Source organism: Aythya ferina (assembly GCF_964211825.1).
Source record: "Aythya ferina genome assembly, chromosome: 18".
Lineage (NCBI taxonomy): Eukaryota > Metazoa > Chordata > Aves > Anseriformes > Anatidae > Aythya > Aythya ferina.
Genome location: NC_140317.1, coordinates 7188304 through 7214379, shown reverse-complemented (window position 1 = coordinate 7214379; position 26076 = coordinate 7188304). Strand labels below are relative to the sequence as shown.

Sequence of the window (26076 nt, the reverse complement as noted above, 5' to 3'; positions counted from 1 at the left end):
CCTGGGCTCTGCAGAGCACCACTGCAGCACAAATCAGCAGTTAAATGAACGCACACCGTGCGTCAGGATCTGAACTATTGCATTCGGTCAGTTATTGGAAGGGTGACCAGACTGCAACAGAAATTTCTTCTTCTCCGAGGGCAGGCAGCCAAAAGACCAGCGTTTACCAAACAATGTGCAGACCGAGCATCCCAAGCATTCCTCATGGGAAGCGTCAGCCTCTGCTCCAGCCCGTGTGTGACGGGGAGCGCGGGGGGCAGGCCAGGGCGGCCCCACACCACCACCCCGAGCCACGGGGAGCACACTTGGATCGCTGAGCCCAGAACCAGGCCCTTATGTCCCATAAGGGCACCCAGGGTGTCTGCAGGCAGACGGGTGCTCTGAGCACGGCCCCTCTCCGCATGGTTTTTCAAAAGTTTTTCTGTCATATTTTTTAAATCTTCACTAACCGCTTTGACCCTTCAAGCCCTTCTGTCCCCTCATCATTTTTACATACCCGAGGTCAGGTCCTGTGAGCACACAAAGCCTGCCCTGGAAGCCCGATGGCAGGACTGAGGCGTTGGGCCCAGCGACGCGCTGAGGGGACGCCCGCAGCGGGGCGATGGCGGCGGCCCTGCCTGCCTCAGCCGGGCCCGAAAGCTCCAGCCCCGGCCCCGTGCGAGCCCCGAGGTTAAAACAACCGGGCTGGAGGCGAGGGGCTCTGCGGAAAGGCCTCGGGCTGAGCCCTCGCTGGGTGCGGGGAGCCCCCGCAGCGCGGGGCCGGGCCGGGCCGCCAGGGGGAGCGCGGCGGCCGCCCCGCGGGGCCAGCCCGGGCCGGGGCCCGCAGCCCTCAGAAGGACCGAACCGGCCGGGCCCGGCGGCGGGGGGACGGGACGGGCACGGATCCACAGGTGTGTGTCTGTGTGTATTTGTGAGTGTCTGTGTGTATTTGTGCAGAGGAGTGTGTGTGCACACACTCACGCGCTAACGCAGCTACCTACGATCTGCCCTTTTTTCCCCCTGAGGGCATTTTATTGTTTTGTTAATTCCCAGGGTATAATCTGTTTTGCATTAAGTGGGATGTTAAGCATCTAATTGTCAAGTGCTGATAAGCCATGGGAAATTTTATGACAAGATAGGCATCAGCTGAATGGAGATAAAACGCGTCAGATGGCAAGGTGAGATTTCCAGGTGAGATCAGGCTGCCTACTTGTGAATACCAGAACTGAAGGCATGCCAGGCTGATCTGCAGAAATGCTACAGGTGGAAATGGACAAATTGAGGAGTTACAGATCAAAATCTGCTACCACCAACTGCTCCGCATTCCCAGCTGTGCGTGGCATTGATGGTGTGCACCTGGACTGATGGCATCTGTGGGGAAAGGCCGCAAGCTTCAGCATTTGATGTAAAACCTGTCATTTACACCTACAAGTACCACAGCACCTATAAATACTGTCAAGCACCCGTAAGTATCACAGCACGGACGCTAAACATGTTTTTCTGCCCTCTTTTATCTCTTTGAATCAGGCAGAATTTGCAGCATGGCCCCAGCCTGACGGCTGCAGTCTCAGAGCCAGTCTCTTGCCGTCCAGCCCTGCCGTGTGTAGTTCATGCCCTTGTAGATGAACATCAGACACGTTTGCATTTCAAACTGAGCTTATTGTCAGCCCAAGTAATTGCTTGATCGTATGAACAGCAGTGTTACCTTGTGCTTCCTCCTGTATGCGTCACACCATCTCTTAATGTAGGCAGTGAAGTCTCTGAGTAGAGACCCTTCTTCTGTCTGCTGCAGGGCCCCCAGGGCTGTGTGACTCTCAGTGTGCACCATACATCTAGTATCAACATCCAATATTAGGGTGTTACAGGCTATCCTGGGTCCCGGTCCATTGGTTTTACGATTAAAAGTCATCAGTTGTCAGTAAACTGTTGTCTGGAGCAGCACAAACAGAAGGGGAGGAAAATGTGTCCACTCTGCACCGGCTCTTCAATAACAGCTCCTCCATCAGGCTCAGCGTTGCGTCAGCCGGGTCCTGCTTATCTCTGTGACCTCCTGATACTTGCTGCTCTCTGTCATGATTTTGGAATGGCAGAAGTAGATGCAGAGATTGGGTTTTGTGATGCTAACAGACTTTGAGCCTTTTAACCTCAAGTACTATTTGTTTTGCTTGGCACTTCCTCTACAAGTGAACAAGAACGGGGCTGGCTCTCCGGAGCAGAGCTGCGGTTAGCTGCTTCCGACCAGAGCCTGGAAGTGACAGCACGCCTGCCTCTAGCCTGTCCCGCAGATCTCTGATGGCCCTGGCTGGGGAAGCTGCACAGGTAAAGGAATTTACACATGCTCTGAACTTAGTGAGCACACTGGGAGCTAGAGAAGAGGAGAAAAACACTCCTCTGGCAGAGGCCTCTGGCACTGGAAGTGTCAGGGCCTTTAATTCCTTAAACCAAACTTTAGACATCACCCTGCGCTGTTGCTCACCCTGTGCTATCACCTAACCCTAGCCAAAATGATGCTAATTTCTGACTGTTTCATACCCCTCTGCACAGCTGGGAATGGTCATGGCAGGTACCACCCAGGGGCATTTCAGGCCCCAGGTTATTTCATCTGCATTAGCATTTATTTCTCTCAAGCGGCAGCACCTGCTGCTGATGGACTCAAAAACAGCCCTCGTGGGGCACCCAGCTGCTCCAAAACAAGCACCCAGCACCTCCTGTCCATACATTAAATCACGCCAGCACAGAGGAGGCGTTCACGCCCCAGCTTAGTGTGCTCCTGGGCTGCTGAAACTGAGGTTTTCTTGGCAGGTCCCATCCTCAAGAAGTTTTGCATTAAATGAGTGTCCATTTAGTGAATGCTAAACTCATCTTTTCCTCCTCTCTGGACTGCCCTGGCAATTTTCTCCTACTCGCTGGAGACTGGTTGGAATTTCTGTCCTATTTACAATTCTCTTTATTTTTTCTAAAAGATGGCTATTTTCAGGTCCCTGAGATTCCCTGGTTATTCACTGTTGAAAAGCAACTGCCAGTAAGCTTGCTTTTTGTTCTGAATAAGCAGCTTTTTTTCTTTTACTTTCATGTGTATGTGGTTTTTTTTTTTTTTGTTTTTTTTTTTTCACATTTCTGCTACAGAAAGTGGGAGAGGAAGTCAAGGAAGCATTTTTTAAATGCTTCCATGTATTTTAGGGACAAAAGCAATTGTCACTTCAGAAAGTATTTTTATGAAACATTCACTGCATCGCTTCTCAGGTGACTCTATTATGCACAGTGCTGCTGCAGGCAAGGTAACGACAAAAACCGAATTACACTGTATGTAAAATTAAGCTCATATTCCCAGCTGCACCAGAGCTGCCTTCAGTTGGGGCGTGTGACAGCCCTGCCTGCAACTGGCCGCTGGTGACTCAGCAGCCGCTGGTGACTCAGCACCCCCAGCACCGGGGGAAGCGCCTCCAGCAGTTCTGACAAGAGCTGAATCAGGCCCTAATTGCATTTTAGCCTTGTAAGTGAAACACTCTTCTGACAGCTGCATTTTGCAGCTCCAAGTCAGTTTTTGTATCTGCTCTAAACTAGCTTCACCTGTCTTTTTGTCAGAGACAACATTTCCCCACTGGCTTCTTGACCCAAAATGGATTGAATTTCAGCACTGGAATTATTTCAGCTCAGATCTTGTGTGTGTTGCTTGCAATTACTATAGGGATCTGAGAGACTTTTGACATGAAATCCTTTGGCTCCAAATCAGCATTTACAAACACAGAACTTTTTTTTTCTTTTTCTCTCTTCTCTTTTTCTCGTCTTTTTTTTTTTTTCTTTGCCTCAAGGTGTAATGTACATTCTTTGGGTCAAAAAAAGCCATCTACTGCTATTAGGACTTCTAGTACATTGTTATTATATCGTTTAACATGAGATCAGGCGCTGCCACAGCGAGTTTAACATGACATGTTTACTGATTTGAAGCTGTCCCTGTGCTGGCTGATGGATCACCCCGTGCGCTGTTCCCTCGCTACAATTCCCAATTCTCCCCATTTACATGCAAACCAAACCTTGCTATCCTAGGTGGTTTTTTTACTGTCAAATAAAATATCTTAGAAATACCTAAGTGCCTGCCAAGCTGTAGCTATTGTAAAGCGCTGTTGCTCCATTAACTCAAGTGTTAGAAAGACTTAATCAATTCAGCTGACAAGGCAATCTCTTGCTGGCCTTCCTTTCACAGTAAGCCCTCTCCTAGCCCTATCCCAGTGTGGTGGAGGTGTATGCTGCCTCTCAGACCTTTGCCAGCTTTCTCTAGGATGAAATTCCTAGTGGTAAAGGAAGCTTGTTAAAAAATGTGAGGGGGAGGGAAGAAAAATTTTCAGTTGCTTTATAACTAAGATTCTCTGCTTTGTTGCCCCTGACGTTTCTGGCCGCCTGGCTGCAGCCCAGCTCTGTCTCTTCCCTACATCCCACCTGCGGGAAGCCCACGAGGAATGGCTCGACACCCCTGAGCCAGCTGTGCCCACAGCTCGAGGGCAAAGTCCTGTTGCAGCACAGGCACCTGAAAGCCACACGTGATATCTGGAGGAGACGTCCTCCTGAGTTACTGACCACCTTTTGCCCTGAATGGAGGTCACCACACACTTGGCATCAGTTTTTGCACTGCCAGGGCTGCCCTTGGTGCAGACGCCAGCCTGGCCGTGCCGTGCCGATGCCAGCCACTCGGCACGTATGTGGGAAAAGCACAGCACACCCACACTCAGAGTCACAGGCTCCGGTCCCAGCTGAGTCAACTCAGCCCCTTATTTTCGCAGAGAAGATATGAGGAATCTGATTGAGCTTATCACGTGTGTACAGGGCAGGGAGTGGCTCCTTGGCTTCAAAGAGCAGATAAGGCCATCAAAGTGATTGCCATCTTTAAACACTGCCTACTTACTCACCAGACCTGAGCTCGGTGGATTCAGACTCCAAGCCTCTCACTCCAGTAACCCAGCGGATGAGTTCGATGCTCCTCTCAGCTCGCAGTGTCAGCGCCGCCCTGGGGAGAAGAGAGTCATTCCTACTTTCTGCTTATTCATCAGCAACACCTTGGTTAGAAGCTTTGCCCTGGGACACAAAACTGCCTCGTACAGATTGCCGGGGGACCCTGAGCCCCTGGGATGGCTGAGGGTGTCAGGCTGCCAGCCTGGGAGCAGGATCTGCCCCCCCTTCTGCTCCCTGGGGACATCACACCGACACGTGGGAAGTAAAGGAGCTGTGTTAGGACACGGTGTGGGGCTCGGCTGTGAAGACAGCCACCTAGGAAGGAGTCCTGTTTGATCCCAGGGGCCCATTCCTACTGCACAAGTGGAAAGGAAAAGCAGGATGGCAAGTTCCCCGCCCTGGGAGACACCACCCTCACAGGGAGCCGGGGTGCCAGCGGGGAGGCAGAAGTGGATGCAAACAAAGTGAACTCTCATGGTTGGCTCAGGGCAGGAGCAGGGACAAGATGATCATCTGCCAAGGGCTCTGCTTCTCCCAGCACCACCTCGCTGGGACTCAGATGGAAAGAATTTCACTTGCGGGCAGGAGGGCAAGTCAGATACAGTATCTCAGCACACTACCCCACCCTGCGCTAGGCTTGTCCTAGGTTTTGATATGCAGTGTGCAAATCTGGAATGCATTCATAAATAAATGTCAAATTCTCAGATGTATTGTCAGCCTTAAAGAAAACTTGCAGACTTAATTAAAAATCCCACTCTTTCTTTGACTCATGACCTGAGTCACATCTGCAGCCTTGCTGCATTTTGAACATGTAACACATGCAGAGAAATAGTCGGTACTTAGCAACTTCAAGAAGCCAGTGAGACGATTGCTCCGGTGTTTGAGAAAGTCGTCTGTGAGCTGTGGCAACAGAGGTTCAACACCTCTGAGGCATCCCTGTGCAATACACTTGGAAGTGATATGCAGAGAGCAGTTTATTTAAATCACAAGATGCCATGAATCGGCTCCCATGGTTCTTACCCAATCACTAGATTTTGCTGCATTTCAGATATTTTCCTGCATCAGATGACAGCACAGACCCACAGGGATCCAGATGCCCAGCAATAAAAATCTCCTCATAGTGGGCTGACACAGGAAACCCCTGGAAATAAATTCCACTTGTTCCAAGATTCCCATCCCTGACAGCTGGGTTTGGGCATCATATCTGACCCCGGGAAGGCAGCCTGGTGCTCGAGGTAGAAGAGAAGGCAGCTCTGACCATTTACCTGCCGGGACACTCCAGGTTGGCCATTTCCCCTTTCCTTCTGGCCTCAGAGCACCAGCTGAGGGCTGCAGGCAGGACCCTCACTGCTCCACACATCAGCTCAGGTCGTGCTCGCAGCCACTGCTGCCCCGCTGCTCGCCCTGACCCCCTGCAGCATCTGCCCCACTTGAGAAGGACGAGAGGCGCTCCGGGATCTCAGCCCTGCCACGACTGATGGAGGCAATGAAACCAGCAGAAGGCACCTTGCCCTCACGCACACGGGATGCACTTGCCGGCGCTGTCCTGTGGGAAGGCTTCATCCGAACCACACCAAAGCCCACCACTTCCATGGGCTCAGGACAGGATCTGTCTCAGAGTCTTCCCTTTCCCAGGGCAAGCTCGTTCTGGACCCGTTTTGGCTTGCCACAAAGCCAGTGGCGAACACCCACTGATTTCAGCAGGGGATGTGTTATAGCAGAGCTCACTACAAACAGGGCTAACTCCCTTTGTCACCTCACAGCCCAGCCCCATGGCTGGTCCGAGGGCTTTTTGTGCTGGCCACACCGTGCCCAGCCCGCAGCACCCGAGCGAGGCAGCGCTCTGCTGCCCGCCCTGGCAGGGAAGGCCTTGCCCAGGGAGCACACTCAGGCTTTTAACTTCCCTTTAGTCAGTTGATTGAGCAGACGAGACCTGCCAGGCTTTCTTTCAGGCCTATTTTCTACAATAAGAGAGTTCCACCACGTTACTGTGTCTTCTTTGCTGCTAATAAGGTAACAGGCATTTATAGCCGATGTGAATGGGCGTTTATACCTGATGACACACACACAGCAAACAAAGACAAAGGGCCAGCTCCTGCCCTGTTGACATCTACCATTTTTCAACACTGGCAGCGTACATGTAAGAGCAAGCAGAACACAGCTTAGTAATTTTGCAAACCAGGCTGTCAACCTTCAGTGCCAGGAAATCTATCTACCTGTTGCAAAACTCAACCTGAACACCACAGCATTATAACATCTGTGCTGCCTGCTCATGACTACGGTTAATAAAAGTCTCCTTTTTTAGTAAAGCAACGTGGTCTGTGTTTAGGGTTGTGTTAGGAGTTTAGCACTTTTCCTATAACTCTTTTTTTCTGAGAGATTAGAGCTCGGTCATAAAAATTTTATTCTGGAGAGATGTTTAGCAGAGACACTGCCCCCGCTCAGATGCAAGCACCATTTGGTAGCAAGCTAAAAATCCTCCATTCTGGCTCCCAAGTGGCAGGACCGTGATACCAGTGTAAGCATTCTTCCAGAGAGGTTATTCGTGGTCCCATCGGTTCCAGCTCACCCCAGCCCTCACAGTGACCATGGTCTCGTTTAAGACTCATGAAGGGCAGGGAGAATTTTCCCATCACCTTCCAGGGCCCTACCAAAAGGTAGCTCTCGGCCCAATTTTCATTCCTTTGCCTCTTAGCTGTGATTTTACCTAAACCAAGCCTAAACTCATCAGGCCAGCTCTGCCCAGTATAACACGTAAGCATGAGCTTCAGTGCCAGGATTTATGAATGGACTTAAAAGCTTTGCTGATGTCAGAACTGAGCATCCTTTTTGGTCATTTTTCACACCCAAACACCGCTGGAGCTGCTTTCAGAGCCTGCTCTGCTATACTGCTTGCGAAGTGCTCAATCTCCAGCCCTTGTTGGCAGCTACAGCGATCCCTCTCCACTCTGGGAATGCATCATTAATTGTGGAATTTGGATGCTAGTGGATGTCCTTACAGTTTCCAGACTCTCGCTGTTGAGAAAGTAGATCCTATAAAAGGACTCCGTGGGACTATTTCCTGCTTAGAAAATAAAGAAAATAAAATCCAGGAATTTAGTCCACTTCGGACCTACTGAAGACTGAAGGTCAGGCTTTAACCTTAGCTACTCCGCTGCCAGTCCACAACACATGCCGGAAAGTTAATGGAATTACTTCAGACTTTCCCCAGCAGAGCTGAGATCAGACACGGGCCCACACTGTCTGGAGATGGAGATATTCTGAGCCAGACTCTTCACCCTCAGCCTTGGGAACATTTTCATAATGGAACATGATGTTTGCAAAAACTAGTCCAGAGGTGGCTTCTCCGTCTGTAAATATGTCAAGAGCAAATTGGCAAGCCAACTGCTCCGTCCCTGGAATGCGCAGGAAATAGCTGTGACTATACTTACCCGTAAAAGCAATGGCTTAATTCCCACCACCAGAATGGTTCCTAACATGTCGTGCTCACGGTAGCTTTGATAAAAGGCCATAACACACTGTATGCCCCTTAAATGGCTTTTAAATCTCAGCCCAAGCGTTTCATTATGAGCTCATTAAAAGATGACTGTTCCCTCAGACTGGCTGTGGTCACACAGCAGAACACGAGGTAATTGGAACCACTTCCCTGATCTTGTATAAATGTGTAATATAGCAGTCAATGTAAACCTTAGCTTCACTTGCCAATGTTGCCATACAAATCAGTACACTAGACTTGGCAGCAGTTCAGCCAAATTTGGCACAAGCTCTAAGCTAGTTCGTTTCACAGTTGTTAAGAAAAACAAATCTGTATCATGAACGTGCTTCAGAGCACTCACATTTCTGTTTTGTTTTCGCAAAAAATAAGGGCAAGATTCGGCTTTGATTCACTTGGGTGTAAATCCAGAGTAACTGCCCTGGTTTTGATTCTTCCAGGTTTCTTTTGGTCTGTATGTGGCCATGAGGTGGCTCTAGATCTGACCTAAGGATGATTCTACCAGGCAAGATACATTTTTTTCACCATGTCATTAGCATCACAAATTTATTCATACAAACTGATTCACAGTGGAACCAATACAGGAACCAGTATCAGAGCTGGTACGGATACCGGAACACATACTGGCTTAGCAGGGCCACTGGTGTTGCTAAAATCCTGTGTCAGAATCTAATTTAGCAGTCTTGTTTCAAAAGTTCATTAACTGCAAACAACAAACCACTCTGGCATAAGACAAGACAAGCAAGCAAGAACTAATTTTATTTTTAACTTTGAAATAATTTTCTAATTTATATCCACCAGGGACAGGTATTTTTTGACTAGTGCTTTTTTTGGTTGTGTTTTTTTTTTTTTTTTCCAAAAAGTATTACTGTCTGTGAAAAGCTATCCTTGTCTTAAATTTGGATTCTTTTTTTTTTTGTAAGAGGAGAGAGAATGCAAATTCAGTACTTACGTTCTGAAATTTCCAATAAAAGAAAATGAAGTTAAATATATCACAGTACAAGGTAATTTTGTTTGTAAAGGATTTGAAGACTAAAAGTGGACAAAGCTACGCTCAGGACTACAGCTTTTTTACAGTGAACAGTATCACCCTTCCATTAAAGTGGGCTAATTTCAATAGCCAATAAAGTAGGTTTAATTTAATTTAGAGACTGATTAATTCCAGCAGTGCTATTTGAATCCCATACATTTAACACAACGCTGATTTAAGGCCTAACAGCACACTTGGCACAGCAGCCAGCCCCTAGCAGCACCGCGCACCACCAGGGAACCCGGCACAGAACGGTGACAGCCTCCCCGTAACATCCAGCAATACATAACTCTTTAAAATACCTCATTTTGTGCTTTCTGCTAACCACGCTGACATTTAGGAAAGACTTCAAATGATCCATAACAACATGCAGCGCTGCACAGAGCCCTCGGCTAACCCTAACACTGCTTGCACTGCCCTGCACAGTAGCGCACAGACACAGCCTGCATTAGAAGTGAGGTAAAACACAGCAAAGCAGCAGAAACTTGGAGGAACACGGCGGCAGTCTGGGGGTGAGGACACATGCCCAGGCCAAGGGAAGGTTTTAACAAGGCACCTTCAGAAGGACTGGGAAGCACCAAACTTCCAAGTCCAGCAGCAGAAGTCCGGTTGCTGCGGCCTTCAGGAACTCGTAGGAGCACGTGGTAGGGTGGAACGAGAGCTCAGCTGAAACACAAGAAGCTTAAGAGAAAGATATTTTCAGCAGGTGTCCTGCACCAGAAAGAGTTCCGTGACTGGAACTCGTCTTTAGCATGACAGAAAGAAAGCTACTTTAGGCAAAATAACAGACAACGTGTTTGTGCAGCGTATCGGTAACCTTTGTCACAAGATGTGCCCCAACGCTCAATAATTTGGATCCACATCCCACCCCTGAAATGCAGCTATGCCGGAAGCATAAAATAGCAGCTGCCTAAAATAGATTTTTCTGCACGGCAGTTAGAGGAAAAAAGGAATGTGACAGGCTCGTGCCCTGCCGCCGGGCTTATGTGGACCCTGGGTGGGGAAGGACTGGAGGCTTCCCCTCTGCTGCCACAGCCCCACCGCACTCTGCACTCTCCAGTTTAGCTCAATCAAGCTCCATCTGAATAATTACTTAGGCATTTTGGCCACCTCCTCTGCTGAAGGTGGCTTCTGAACCTCCCTGTTCTCTACTTAGAGACTGTCCTTCGTTCCCAGCTTAAATTTATTCATGGCCAGCTTATAAACACTTGTCCTCTGGCCAGGATCGGGGTTCAAACTGATTCAAACCCATTGAAATTAATGAGGTTTTTTTCCCCATTGACTTCAACGGGCCTTAAATTAAGGCCCTGTGTGTGGACAAAAAGGCTCAGGGCAGTTTTTGTAAGAGGAGAGTTTTATCCTGTTGATCTTGGCCTGTCTCTTCAGCCTGCTGTGAACTGTCTGCCTTATTTTAATGCCGTATTCTCATCCTGTCCTAGTGCAAAACTCCTATTGAAATCCAGGATGGTCTTGCCAAGTTGTTATTAATTACCGTGCTTCTCGAGGCTCAGGCCTGCAAACTGATCCGCATGAGCTCAGAGGTCTCTCTTCAAGGATCTCCTTTCAGGATCTGGGCTCCAGGTCTACAAAAAGCAAGCACCAAAGGGACAATCTGGTCGCCAGTGCATGCTCTCTTGGCTCTGCCGGCCGCACTGGTGCCACTGCAGTCCCAAGGAGCACGCAAGCTCGGCGCTGCTGGATTTTAACGGGAGGGCAGGCGGCCAGCAGGGACACGGCTGGGTACGGGGAGCCTTGCCTTGAAACCTTTCTGTGCAAAACAGCCAGGCTTTTGCTTGCCAGAGTTTCAGTACAGTTCAGCTGTGCGGGAGGAGGGCACAGCTCAGATCCCATTCTGAGGATGGCAGAAAGCCGTGCTTCTCTGCAAGGGCTGAGGAAGGGAACAGTTCTGCTCAAGCTGACTTTTTGGCTGCAGCACAGACCACCTCTTACCCTAACAAGCAGCAAGATGTCACGCAGGATGCACGTGAGGCCAAAGTGTATCGATATGTGGGCATTTTATTGCATCTTCAGCACTAGGAAATCCTTCTTTGATTAAAGTGGGGATCTGGATTAGTTTGCCCTGCCTTCATTACCAGACTGGGTGGTGCCAGGACCACATTAAAAGCAAGTTTTGGATACACTGGTGTTGTTCATTTTAGCTGAATGGTGAAAAAAGCTGGAAAAAGCTGTTTTGCAGTGGAAACAGAAAAATCTCAAGTAGTTATTAAAAAAAATTATGAGCTCTTCAATTAGACCACAGGCATTTTATAAGGCAAGCAGGTCAGGACGTACTTTACTCCCTGAACCTGAAATGTTAAAATAATCATGTTAGGTATTTGCATAGAATTATGTAGGGTGAGTTTGGATCTCACTAATCCAGCGAGTCAGATGCCTGTAAAAATAAATAAGAAACTAAAAAAGAATGACATCAGCCATAACTACTTCTGTTCCACATTTGGCAGGTAAAAATCAGCAAGAAACCGACCGCATTATACTGACTGGGCTCTGCGCCTATTTCCCATCATGTAGGGAGCCGTGCCAAACCCCTGACACAATAGCAATTTTTGCCCAATGCCAACTATTCCCAGCCTGGCAGTGCAAACGCGCAGCCGTCTCCTGAGGTCATGGAACTGTAATGGCATCCAAACTGCAACGGGCATCGCTGCTTTAGGAGGTGAAATGGCTGTTGCATGTGAGACCCCTTCCAGCGAGCCCCTGGCTTTGAAGACAAGCTGTCGGAAGACAAGTCACAGTGACACCAGACCAGGGCGCCCTCAGCCGAGTCCCAGCTCATGCCAGGCAGTGGGAGGACATGGAGCAGCAGCCTCCAGAGGGCCTGGAAAACAACTGGGTCAGGAGAACTGCTGGTGCCCCAAGGTCAGGTATCCGTGTGAGCCCTGACATAGCAACTGCCGGTCACGGGAAGTGACAAGGGACTTGTATTTAGATGTGCTCCACTCAGTCGGTGCAGTGATAACAAAAGCACTTTACTGCTCTGCGTCCTTCCATGGGGACGGGGACATCTGACAACGGCGCAGCAGAATTTAGCGGCGAGCTTGTAATTCACTGCAGTTACCGACAGCTCTTCCTCTCTTTTATGGCTGATCATCATGTCCTCTGTATCGAACGCTGGGTGGAATCATGCTGGCTTAATAATATACTTCTACTGAGACAGACAAGCTAAGAAGATGTAATTATGTGTTTAACAGCCAGGAAGCAGCATGCCCTGCACATGTCCTGTCTGTAAGACAGACCCTTGTCTTCCCGCTGCAGCGTCACAGCGGCAGCGCTGAACCTGCCCCACTGGTGAGGTGCCAGCCCTCTGTAAGCAGCTCAGGAAAGTCGAAGCGTCCTTAAAGCTCGCTGTGGCACAGGGTATGAACACACTGGAAGGCAGAGCACAGCACTGCTGAGCAGCCGTGTCCACAAAGCTGCTGGGCACATGCTGCTAGGGGTAACTCCACGGTGTTGTCACCACAGACGGTGGCTGTGTGGAGCTGGGCTGTGCTCGGGGCCGCGTGCCTCCACCTTCACCACCACCCAGCACCGGCTGCCACCACCGGCACTTTTACCTGGAACAGGACAAGAGGCTGTGCCCTGCGAGGCAGATGAGCACAGCAGGACAGGACAGCTGCAATGTACGAGTGTTGCTCTCTTTTTTTTTTTTTTTTTATTCCTGGCACCGGTGCTCCCTTCTTGTGCATCTCGGGATGCAGCACGGTCTCTGTGATGCTGCGTTGGACAACCTGCTCCTCTCAACCACTGGTACCAAGCTCTCAGGCTGTCTTCAGCAAACCTGCTCCTATCAGCCCTGCTGCAAGAGCAATATTCCTCCCCCTGTCGGGCACCCCAGTTGCCTCTCACTGTCCTTGTGCCCTCCACCACACCACAACAAGGTAACGTGGGAGCAGCCTAGGGCATCCCAATTAAATATGGTAATGAACACCAGGTTGTACAGCTAGCAGCACAAAGCCCTCTGATCTGAATCCCTCTGAAGGGCAGCTTCTGTACAGACTGGACCGAGAGCAAACCAAGTTCCTCTCTGTGTATCCTGGCCCTGGCAGCAGCACTTTGGGTGGATTCAGAAATCCCAGGGCCCAGACAGCAAGCTAGTAAGAAAGGAAATATTCCCACCACCCTCCCTCACTTAAGCGATCCAACCTATATTCTGTGATAAGAAGGAAAAAGGTGAAAGAAAAGCTCTCAGAGCTTCATGGAAAGTGGATTGAAAGTTATCCCGCTGCTTAAAATTTCCTTTTTTAAAACAAACAAACAAAAAGCGCACAGTATTTTGTATCCCCAGGCACAGACCCTGTGGGGGACAGCCCCATCTCGCACAGGGGCAGGTTACCAGCACCAAACCGAGTGCTGAAGGAGTGTGGTGTGACCCACAGGGACTGCCATGGGATTCAGGTAGCCTGGCCAGCAGAGAGAGGGGCAAGAAGGAAATGGCGAGGTGTAGCTGGTAGCTGCAGCGATGCGTATCGCCCTAAGAGCTGATTCACGCGTCTGTAACCCACTTCTGCACAGGACTCCCGGTGGTTCTTTCCAAAGATTAAGCAAGAGTATTCTACTTTATGCCAAAACCATCTCACGGAAGCACTCCAGCGTGCAAACTCGTCAACCAAGTGCAGACACCAGCACTGGCAGGCGTGCAGGAGGTTAGCTCACGCGCAGAGACCAGAAGCTGTGCCTGCAGCCGGTGGGAGCAGGCAGGAGAGGCGGCCGGGCCACCAGCCCCCTGCACTGCCAGGGCACAGCCCCCACGGGATGCTCGTCCATCACCCCCTGCTGCTGCCTCTCCTGCTCTGCTGGGCAGGATGCGAAAGCGTTCCCAGCGCCAAATGAGCCGTAGGCAGGCGGCCAGGAAGATCCTGCTTCAGCTTTCCTCAGTGCTCTGTGATCTTGTACATGCGAGGCTTCGAAAGACTTTTTCTTCCCACTGCACCTTAGCAATTCATTGAGGGGTTTCTACAGGTCTGAAAGGGAACAGATGGACAAACTTGTAGTGTGTGGAGTGTTCGAGTGGAAGAACTGCAAAAACTTCTCCCAGAGACCAGCATCAAGCCACATCAAGAGGGTCGATAGCCTGCGGACCAACCCAGAGAAGGCAGGGCCAGAGGGAGCTGAGATGGCCACGGGTGAAAGCCGGCGGTCAGGAGAGCTGCGCATCGCCCAAGGCTCTCCAGAAACCCTGCGTGACCCCAGGTAAGTCACTTTTTCCCAGTTTCCTTCTCTGAAAGTGGTGATAAAACTTCCCAGGGCGCTCAACTCATGAATGCTAAAAACATTAAAATACAACTGCAAAGATTCTCCCTAAATATGCAAATCTGCAAATAAAACAGCATTTGTAGGGGAGGAGAAGCCATGGGTGGGGCTGAGAACATCCAGATTTTGAAGTTTCCCCCAAGCAATCTCCTCCTCCTGTAGTTTCACGGAAAAGGACTGCTCTGATACACAAACTGCTCCTGTAATGGGAATGTTGGTCACCAGTCTGACAGCCTGCTAGTAATACTTCTACATTTACTAATACTGGACAGAAAGCCATCCACGTTCCTAAAAACCTGCAAGTTTACAAGCTCGCACACAAACAAGCAGTTCCAACCACTGTGCTGTGTTTGGAAGGCTGCTTTGAAAATCTGGCTTAGTATCACCTTTGGTTGCTAAATAAACTTGTCTGGAGATTAACCACAGCCCACACAAAAATAGCTGCAAAACAGTTTTATGGCTCTGAGTAGAAATGGGTGTTGGTAAAGGAGCCTGCTTGATTTTTTTAATTTTTTTTTTCAAAGTTGAAATGTAAAAAAATACAATATGAGCTCTGTAAGCAGATTCCTCATGGTAAATAAATATGCAGAGATTCAGAGAATGCTAAGTGATCATTTTTAGAACATTTATTTTTGGCAGGGTAAACACTTTCAGACCCCAAGCAACTTCTCTGTGTGTACAGAATCCCCAACTGCGAAAACAAAACAAATAGCAGAGCTTCGTTTGCTGCAATCAGGAGGTTTTGCATGACTGTTTAGAATAAAGCTGGATCGCATTTGGAGTAACTTGGAAATTCATTGTTTAGGCATTAGCCTCCAGTGGTAAACATCCTACAATATGTACATAACACAGCAACTATTTTTGTACTTCAAAGTCTCCTCTCTTAACTTAGGAAGGTGCAGGATACACACGAGTTTTTTTCCCTCAGAGGGAACGGTGGCTTCCTTGCTTCCCAGCAGAGATCCCTCGTTGCAGCGCACCAGACTCCACACAGAAATCAGACAAACACCAGACAGCAAAGTGCACTTGAGACAAAGAACTCTTGAGAAATAGGATTAATGAGGGGACTGCACAGCCCAGGAGCCTTGGAGCCTTCATATTCCCCCCTCCTCTGGGCACAGGCCTTTTTTTTTCTTTTCTTTTTTTGTGTACAGGAACTCCCTGTTGGCTCTTCAGGACTGAATATCCTGCAGACGAGGCACTCTGGACAAGGAGAGGTGCTCAGCTGGTACAGGAGACCACAGCCCCGCCAGCCCCGGAGCACAGTCCCAGCTATCATCGTGCCCACCTCACGTTCAGAGATTGCAGATGGAGGAACGCAAGGTTTAGGAGCAGAGTTGACAAATGTGTCTGCTTATTCCGAGCAACCTAGTGGAAATCTGGCTGCTCAACACTTCTGCAAACACCCATCCGACCTGTCCCACGCCGCGCGGCCAGGGGACGAGCAGCCAATATTAGTCAACGAGCTGGGAAATGCCGGCTTGCCAAGGTCACGTAAGTCTGTGGCAGGAGAAGTAACAGGATCAGCTGGCTCCTCTCCTCTTTCTCAGCCACAAAACTTTCTTCCTCCCCTAACAATTACATATGTGGGTTTCCTTAACAGTTTCTTTTTACATTCCTGTTTAAACAGCACAGGGAAAAGGAAGAGGAGACTAGATGTGGAAAATTAGTTTTGGAAATGCTGAGCAGCGCACATTTGCCAACTCCTGTTCCTCCAGTCAATTCATTTTAGCCACTCTTAGCTCTCACCGAAATGCTATTTTTAGGCCGCATGTCAGATTTCACAACTGAGACTGACAGGATTTTTCTAAAGGCTTTTCCCTGAGAATTAAAAATGGAAAACAACATGGAAACTCTGCTCTGCGCTGCTGAGGCTCCACCGCAGCTACTCCAAGGCAAAGCTCCAAGGGACAGAAACAGCTTGCTCAGCAGGCACCAGGAGATCACCAGCACGGGGAGATGTGCAGGCCTCTCACAGCTAATGAGGCCACGTGGAGCCTGAAATGCTCCAGGGAGACCCTCTGCAGCAAAACAAGACCCAGACATGGAGTGGGTCTTCAGAAAACACAGCTCTGTGATTAAATACCTCAGCTGTTGCTGGAGGTGCCAGGCTGCTCCTTGGGCTTCACCGCCACGTCCTTGGCAGCGTCCACTGAGCTGCAGTGCTTGCTGCTTGAAAGGAGAGAGGCAGAAATGCAGAGCTACACCTTCTGTTACAGCGAAATACCAGCAAGGCCCCCAGCAGGACAGCAATCTCGGTGTACTGTCTGTTGAGCACCCCGCATGCCGTTGGCCGTGCACGTTAAGGAATCACAGTTTCTCCATGGGTATTTCTGAAGCTAACAGGTGTCTGAAGCCAGCCTCCAACTCAGCCTCACCATCCAAACAGAGGGAAATTGCAGCAGGTTTAACTTGGGGTATTTTTTAGGGGCAGATCTGTGGTTACAATCTCTGCTATGGCTATTTTGGTCAGCCCTCACGCCTCCTGACAGCCCTTGCTGACAGAATGGGGATTCAGCGAATATGCATCATCCACACAGAAAATACTGGCTCGACCAAAAAAAAAGTTCTTTCTGTAAAAGCTATAGCACTGCAACATTGTGCAGCATTTTTATTCAATATCCACTTGGATATTTGAGACTGCTGGATGATAATGCAGATCGTGTTTCAAATCTTCCAGGGCCATTTTTGCACAAGAAGCTCTGGACAAGCAATCCAGCTAGCTTTCGGTTTGCAGATCGATGTGCCCAGATATTTGATTACACAGCTCTTCCAGGGAAAGCGGAGAGTCGCTGTGCTAGCTGAGGGCGGTGAGTTCACACAGGTGTAACTGAGCACAGAATCTGTCTCCCAAGGGTTTTCTGGTGCTTCCTGAAGCTGACAAGATTAATTTAGCAATTTGGAAATCTGTTGCCAAGCCCAAGTCCCCAGAAGACTGCATAGCAATAGGAAGATTAAAAGCAGATGGTTCAGCAACCAAGGTTTTATAGTCACACTTTTAACAGACTTAAAATTCTTGGGCTTCATATCAGCATCTTCATTCTTCCCTTCAGTTCAGTGTGTTAGTGTCTTCTGAGCACCTCCATAGGAAGTGAAGCCAAGCACGCATCACGCTAACAATATGACCTCAATAAAATATATATACCTGTATGATAAGCTTAATAATAGGTTAAAGGAAATGTTGATTCTAGCTCAACCAAAGCACTATGCAATTAGACCATCTCCACGTCGCATTGCTAATTTCCACAAAAGAATGCTGGAATTTAAAATATGAAGAGAGAACATTTCAGGGAGGAGCTTTAGCAGCCGGGCTTGTTGAGCACAATTTAAACGCTGTTGCAGTTGACAAGAGCTTCCTCTAGTAAGGTGAGCTGCTTGCAGAGGACCAAAGGTGGCTCCAGGCCCCAGTTCACGTTCATGAGCATTCACAGGACCCTTTTTGGCCACCCATGTAGAAGCCAAATGCCAGTGCAGGGTCAGCAGGGACACAACCGCCTTTTCTTCATGTCACCTGCACTGAACAACCTCAGGACTTGCTTCCTAGAAGTCATTTCATCTAGATCTCTCAAAGGCACTCTGAGAGGACCAAGCAGCAACTATTTCTTTCCATGAATGGCAATAAGAGGTTTGCATTAACGGGGCTTTCTGGCCCAGGATGCCCCATGACACTACCTGGGTGTGAGGCAGAGGCTGTGCCGAGACAGATTTCCATCTTACAGGTCAGGCCCATGTCAGCACACTCCCCATTTCAGCATAATGCAAGAGAATAAAGCACAAAGCTCGATACCAAAGCCTTCAGTCGGAGAACACAGCTGGCTTGATTCTTCCCATCCTCAAAAACAGACCTGCAGAAGTGTTTCTCATTTCTGGGTGCCCACAGTGAGCTCCTGCTTTCCTCCCTCCAAATGTCAAATTGAAGGCAAAGTTAGTTGCAAGGACAAAAAAATGCACCTGCAAAAACTGAGGAGGCCTGCTTTGAAAATCCAGCCCCCATAATACATTTGGACACATGAATATAGTGGCCAAACCTCAACTCAAGTCTTCCATATGAAGTGCAAGGGATCAAATAACCATCCAGAAAAGATGTCTGCAAAATAACTTGGCTCGTAATATTTTCATTTGGGTTAAATTAAAATAATTGTAAATCTTCAGCGCACACCACGAGAGCTTCATTCTGTGTAACACTGTACATATCCCATTAAGCTTCATACTCAGCTCCGTCCTATGAAAATGCTTTGAAAACCAGACTGCATTGCCTTTCCTCCAGTAGTGAGGCTAATCACAAAACTGCAAGAAAGCAGCCTAAGCTCTGTGAGCAAACCTCCTCCACTGCAGTTAAAGCTAAAAGAGGCAGGGGAAAAGGAGGGGCAGGAGAAACATTCCTTGGAACGAGGTGGAAAAGCATCATTACACACTGATCTCTTTGAGCGGCGTTAAGCCTCAGCTGTGCATGAATTAGAGGCTAGTGCCAAGTTGACTATCTCACACATAAACATGGTTTATCTAATGATCCATCCGTAATGACTTCCAAGTTATGACTTCCCGGGCATCCTGGAGGTGTAAAGAAAGAAGGTACCCAGCCCCAAAGTTTCCTCACACACAAACAATCGAGCTCAGCTTGCTGCAACTGAGCTCTGTGGGGAGCAAGAAGCCTCAGACATCATCTGCCAGGCTTTTTGCTAAATCTGGAGGATCAAGAAAAGCAAAGGAGGTGAAAATCACCTCTACTCACAACCCTGTTAAATCATTGCTCATCACCATGGATCAGATGCTGATAACGTGATGAGAAAGCTCAATCCCCGGGTTGGAATGAGAAGTTACAGCACAGCATGTATGCAGTTGCTTCAGATAGCCACGCTAACCCTGCTGCTGCTCCCTTCACCCTGGATCATCTCACCTGCACCTTCCGCTCCTGACAACCTGAGGGTATTTGCAGACTGGCTGGGGGCAGAACACGGGAGGAAGAAGCGTGCTTGCAGCCCCTGCCTTTGCTGTCCAGGCTCAAGGCAGCCCCAGGCAGGTGACACACAGACACTCACTCTCAGGCATGTGATGAGACCGCTCAGCTCCTTCCCAAGCCCAGCGCAGTTGCTTCTGGCCCTGTGGGATGATTCCAAATGCAGACACCACCACAAAGGTACCTTCCACATCCCTGACCACCAGCATCCTAAATACCTGAACTGTTTTGCACCCCATACAGGAAGCTGTCATGGAGACCCCTAGAGAGTGCCCTGCATAACGCAGGAAATTCTGTAGGCTCAGCACAGGGAGCTGCACCTAGCCCTGAGAGTGAAACACACCGATACCCCTGCTGCTCTCCTGAACATCAGCCTGGGTTCTCCTGGCACCCTCAGCTCTTGCTGTCTGCAGCATTGCATCATGTAGGAACTCAGGAACCCTACCCACAGGGGCAAGGCACAGGAGCCGATGATGCCTGGGTCCTCTTCCATGGGCTCTCATTGACTTTGAGAGGCTTGGAAATAATCACACCATTTCTCCAGTCCAGCAGTAAACAGAGTATTAAAATTCCCACCCCACAACTGCATTGGCACCAAGTGCCAGCCTTAAGGAGTGTTAAAGAATCTTTGCTATGGGAGGCACAGAAGGGGAAAGGTTAATGAATAATTGGCACAATTCTGCTCATTAGTTCCTGTAGAAGAAGAGTTCAGAGTAAGTTAAACCCCAACACATGAATTTATTTCCAGAGCTCTTTCTGAAATTGCTTCTTCATATTGGTGCCAATAAATCTTACATTCCAGCCATGCTTTTCTAATAGATACAGGCATAATTTCTTATTTCTAGCTGGCCAGATTCATGATGAAAAAAAAAAGGAAGAATAAAGCAAAAGCTGCATCTAGCATTTATCTATCTCTATCCTGCAGCCTTCTTTCTCATTACTCCTGAAGCTCTCGTATTCAAAGGCAGCCAAGCTCTCCACATGCAGCTTTAATGGAACACCTATCCCCCAGCACCAACTGCAGCACTCAGCCAGGACCACAGCTGCAAATAAAAACCATCGTGCACTTCCCAAACAAGCACAGCAATGACAGTGTGGATAATACCTTGTATCTCTGAAACAAGAGCCATCCAAAGATTTCAAAGTGCTTTACAGACATTCATAATTTAAGACAATCCACATCCTGCTAAAGGCAATGCTGGATCCTCACTTTGCCGACGAAGAACAGAGGATTAAAAGATTAGGGGACTGGGGCAGAGGGGTAAGGCAGCACTGGACAACGTCCTGCTCACAAACCCATACATCACAGCGACTGAATTAGTGACGGCTTCTTCAGGCACTGTAACCATTGCCATATGCCTCTGAAGTTTGCTTTATATCATCAATTTCTCTAGTTTATTTCCTAAGCTACACTCTTAGATATTGTTTTCCTATCGCTATTACCCTCACCTTCATCCCTGACCCAAATATTGCTGTTTCATACCCATTCCAACCACATTGTCCAGTAGTCAGTGGTGCCACTGCAATCCAAGGGCTTCTGCCATTTCCACATCATGCAGGCATGAGCTGCCTTGGTGAAACAGCTACAGGGTTGTATCTGTTCCATACAATAGATTACGATTTCACTATTAACTCATTAAACATGCGCTACTTCTGACTTTCCTGCCCATACTGAATACTTTCTGACACTGTATAAGCCATGGATTTTGTGACGTAAGCTGTCCTCTTCAGGAGGAAGGTGGGTGCCAGCCATGTTAAGCAGGGTCTGCTCTACTCAGCACAGGTTGTTTTACTGAATAACCCTCAAAGTTTCAGACCCCAGCTGAAAAGTTTTAATTAATGCATACAAAAAAAGTTTGATGAGACACTGTATCTCCTGACGGACCTCTCCCTGCAGACGGTGGAACTGGGTAGTTTAAAAGCAAAGATTTTGCTCTTCCAGTTGGCTGCTGTAAATCATACCTTTGCGCTCTGTAATTAATCCCAGTGAAATGAAACACAGCAGCCTAACGGATTCACCTGCTGCGGTGCAAAGTGCAAAAAGGCTGATTGAATATACAACTTTAGAGATGCAGTTTGGGTTTTCTGACGTACCTCTTTAATGAGCATCTTGCAGACGAACAGAACGGAGTGCAGGCCAGGCCGGGAAGACAATGGCAACAAAAGGATTCTACAGCTCTAGCTGGAGGTGAAGCAGAGCTGCAGTACGCTAAATTATAAATGAGAAAAGCAGATGTAAAGGCAGTCTGTCTCATGGAAAGCCAAAACCAACTAAAAGGCTTACTCCAGCCAAAGTACAAGCTGAAAACAGAGAATACAGTTTGCTTCTGAGCTGACCTGAAACAAAGGGCTAAACTCACACCAAAGGAGGAACAATGAAAAAGAAACCAAGCCTAGAAAAAGCATCAGGAGCTTGCATCTTCAGGTGCCTCTTGTGAGCCACGCCAAGGAGCTCTACCTGCCACACGAGCTACCTGCTGGCCTCCTCTGCTCTCAGCCAAACTACTCCCCTTCGGCTTGTAATTGCTTCAGGAGAGATCTGTACCTAAGACCAAGCAGAAATTAGTAAGAACTCTGTGGAGCTTGAGACAGCAGGGAGATCCCAAAAGAGAGGGCTTTTCCTGCCAGAAATCAATACAAAATTTCCTCAAGGCTATGCGAACAGTGTACTGTGGACATATTTGCCAGGGAAGCTCCAGGCTGACAGCTCCAGTTCAACTGTAATACTTAAGACCCAGTTTCTGATGAATATACACCACAAAATGATACTGCAGATGCTGCTAAGTCACTGTGCAGTAGGATCAAGCAGAGACTAAAGATGAACAATATTATGGAAATGAAATAAAGATATTTTGTACTTCAAAGGAATGGGATAAAGAGCTGACAGTCACTGCTGGACTTCAGCTAAGGAATTAGTCATTATTACATAATGACAAGTGCATATCATGCAAAGAAGATGTCAAAAGAAAAAACCATTCAAATCTTGGCTGCACTTTAACTGTATCAATTAAAATTGTACAACACAGTATGACATCAGATAGCAAAGCTTATTCCAGGCATGTATTTATATAGTGCTATTAAATGACAAGGATTTGGTTTAATTGGTGAGTAAATGAAGCTGGAAGTTGCTGAAGTCGACTCTAGCAACCAAGAAGATCACTGGGGCAGAACAAATCGTTTTTCTCTGTTTTGTGTGTCTGCATTTTAAACTTTCCAGACACTATAGTAAATGTAATAATAACATTGTATAATGAAGATTGGTTGAAATAATGAGTTTGGGGTGAGAGGGTGAAGCAGTGACTTGTGCAGCATTATTTCACCAGGGAAGTAGAGAGAAGCCGACAGTTTCTGCCTGGAAAGGGGTGAGGAAAAGTGGATCACGGTGATAAACAGAATGGAAATCCTCCAGAAACAAAGCAGGTAATTTAGATACCTAGGACAGCTTTGCTCAGACTCAAGTTAAAGCTTATTGGTACTGTAGGCAAGAGTCAGAGCTCTAGGAAATGGTTAAAAAAGGCTCAGAAAGAACAGAGAGACAAATCCCGATTTTTCATAGACGTTAATGCAGCACTCACTTGAACGGACAAGGCCCTGCAGCACCATCCTTTCCAACAGAGCCTCCCAGAGACGAGACCAGGAGCCTGCTCTGGCCACGTGCACACATCCTCCAAACGCTGAACAGTGCACTCAGCATCTCTGTTAGCAAAGCTTCTCCACGGCTCCAAAAGAAGCTGCAAATACCATCTGAACGGCTCCTTGGGCCGGGATAATTTACAGCAGCTGGAAATCTGACCCACCTATTTAATGCAGGGGAATAGTCATGATTTCTTTTCTGCTGTACTGACTAAGATCTCCCCAGCCCTATGCTGAGAACTCTTTAGGCATTGGGATGTCTACCACAAAAAGCTGCATGGAAATCCCCAGCCAGGAAAAAAACCATATGTTTAATAAATGGTTCTTCAGAAAAAGAAAAAAGAAAAAAAAAAAAAAAAAGGAAGATGGGGAGAGGGAAGAAAAGAAAAGGTTTGTAGTTGTGAGATCATAAGAGTCCAACCAAATAAGTGATGACTAAGTGTAATCTTGAGTTTCAACAAGATGAAGAAAAACATGTTTTTGAAATTGTTGAGCCTCTTGTTCCCAGCCAACATATATTCTTTTATTGGCCTGCAAGCGACCCTTTCAACTTGGGCTTTCCTCCAGCCCGTGGGTCCATGGCAATGATTAGAGAGTAGAAAATCCCTGCTACTGGCCAGCTGTGCTCCAAATTACCTTACTCAGCCGTGTCTATAAATGTAATTGCTTGTTTCCATAGAATTGCATCAGAACGACCTGTTCACCTCTCACATAATTCATACCTCTGCGATCTCTCTCTGTAGATAAAAATCTCTTTCTTCTTCTGCACATGCATGAAAGAACTGCGAGGACACCGTCAACTCTTCCTTAGCCTGGGACATGGAGGGAGCAGATAACCCAGACACAGAAAAAAGTGAAGAGTGCAGAGCAAAGGTAAATTATGTCCTAAAACGTAAAATAAGAATATGGAAGTAGGGCAGGGCCCAGCGCTGCAGCTGACTGCAGACACCACGCACCAGACCAGGCCGGCAGGTCGATGCTGGGCGGCACAGCACCGGGGGACACAGCACGTCCAGTGGCATGGGGCAGCCCACACTGAGCAGCCCACATGGAACAGGCTTTGCTGTGCTCCAGGCAGAGGGGAGAGGCAAGGCCAGGAGAAGTTCCAGGAGGTGCCGGTGACTCAGAGGAGAGAAGAGTGCCCCGATGGAAATTCAGCTTGGGCTACAGCATGGGAGGGGATGGAGAAGGCTATAAGGTCTCAGAAGGTGAGAAGTCAGCATTTGGCAAGAGCCTGGGTCAAAAAAATTGTGGCTTGAAGGGAAAGGAAACTCATGGTGCAGTTTCAGGTCAGTCATAAAGACAGACACAGATAGAGAGGAGGAGAGGTGAGAATTCACCTCCTATGCTTTTAAAAGAAAAGCCAGAGAAGGGGAAAATCCACTGCATGTAGCAGCCAGTGATACAAGCAAAATGCCTGGGAGGCTGTTTTCTTGGTAGCAAGCTGATGCTAGAGCTCTCTATTAGGACATAAATACGACTTCCATGAGGATGTAAGTGAACTCCCCTCATTCAAAGGCTGCCATAGGATGGAGGTTTTCGCTGCCCTCCCTTCCTGCCCCACCGGACCCACCAGCGTTTCCTGCCAGGCCCTTCGCATGGCAGGGCAGGCCCGCTCCTGACAATGACTGAGGCTCGGGACTATTGTAACCAAAAAGTAAAATATGTTCCCATTAAAAAATGTGGATGATAGCAATTAATTCCACATTTTTTGTGAATAAATATCATGTGTTCTGTGCCAGAGCAATTTGGCTTCTTCGCAGAAGCTAACAGTGACACATAAATCTATTTTCCTTGTTGCTCAACAGACCGTCTCACTCTGCAGACCAGATTTTGCACTGGAACAGGGTTTTCTGTTTCCATCTTTCCGCTAGCACCTTAAATGCTGTTCACCACCCATCCTGCTGTCAACCTGTGGGTTAGCCTCTGAAGCCAAGGTGGTCTCATGACTGCTTGGGGTTTTCACCAGCCACTGGCCCCGCTCACTTTGCCTCCAGGAGGAGCCCCACTGTTCCCAGCAGAGATGTTACCTGGCTGGAGGCAGCGACCTGGCCCCGTACCTCTGCTGTGGCCAGTGCCTGAACCTGTGAGCCCTGGCTAGCAAATCACGAAGAAGGTCTCATGTCTGAGCAAAGAAAGGTCAAGCCATTCGGAAAAAAAGTGAAGGTACTCCTTCCTTTTCCTGGCTGTACTTATTTTGTTTTGCATGTTGAAATCAATGGCATTATAAAATTGGAAAACCCAAGTTGAGCTGTATGGATGCTGGCTGTTTGGAAGCTTTGCAGATGTTTGCTGGCCTTACACAGGAGGAGCGTCGCTATCTTATTGACCAATCTCCTTTTTGTTTTGTTTTAATATGGAAAGTCTCAGCAGCACTTCACTCCATTTGTCTTTTTTTCTTCTTTAGTCATATGATAATGTACACTTATAACCGGTGAATCATCCCCTTGAAAAGTCATAAAGAGAAAAATAGCTCGTATGTATGCCTCAGCGGTCAATGAATCATTGACGACAGGTATAATGGGAATAATTATATACTGCTGAGAAACTTTACCCAAAGCCCAGCTCAGAAGGCCAGTTTCAAAACTTGTGAGTTGTGCAGTTGTATCCAAGGTTGCGAGTGCCAGGTTAGGAAACAGCCAGGAGGATTTCAGATTTCTGTTATTGCAAGGAAATATCCTCTCCAAGTGTCTGCTATGTGTTGACAAATTGTTTATACTTAATGAAGCAATAATAATGAACAGTCTAAATAGACATTGATTTCTATGT

The 26076-nt window shown here is 48.0% G+C and overlaps 1 protein-coding gene and 2 long non-coding RNA genes across 8 annotated transcripts in view; 2 read left to right on the top strand and 1 right to left on the bottom strand.

The window, feature by feature from the left end:
• The first annotated feature begins 875 nt into the window (after window positions 1–875).
• On the top strand, window positions 876–5632 carry LOC311420748. The gene is made up of 2 exons (XR_014684532.1): window positions 876–2298; window positions 4388–5632. It is a non-coding gene; the product is annotated as an uncharacterized lncRNA (long non-coding RNA).
• Window positions 5633–14330: 8698 nt separating this feature from the next.
• On the top strand, window positions 14331–26061 carry LOC311420750. The gene is made up of 3 exons (XR_014684534.1): window positions 14331–14657; window positions 24051–24180; window positions 25116–26061. It is a non-coding gene; the product is annotated as an uncharacterized lncRNA (long non-coding RNA).
• COPRS (coordinator of PRMT5 and differentiation stimulator) overlaps window positions 14406–26076 on the bottom strand; it is a 99373-nt gene continuing 87702 nt past the window's right edge. For 2 of the 6 annotated variants that reach the window (XM_084491943.1, XM_084491948.1), the window contains exons 4-6: window positions 21769–21883; window positions 19615–19817; window positions 15363–18616 (exon numbers count right to left, since the gene is read on the bottom strand). In XM_084491943.1, the coding sequence (XP_084348069.1) occupies window positions 18513–18616; window positions 19615–19817; window positions 21769–21883 (422 nt within the window). In that variant the 3' untranslated portion in view covers window positions 15363–18512. Of the gene's footprint in view, window positions 14429–15362; window positions 18617–19614; window positions 19818–21768; window positions 21884–26076 lie in introns of those variants that run through there. The other 4 variants (XM_084491949.1, XM_084491950.1, XM_084491946.1 and 1 more) reach the window with 4 other exon arrangements.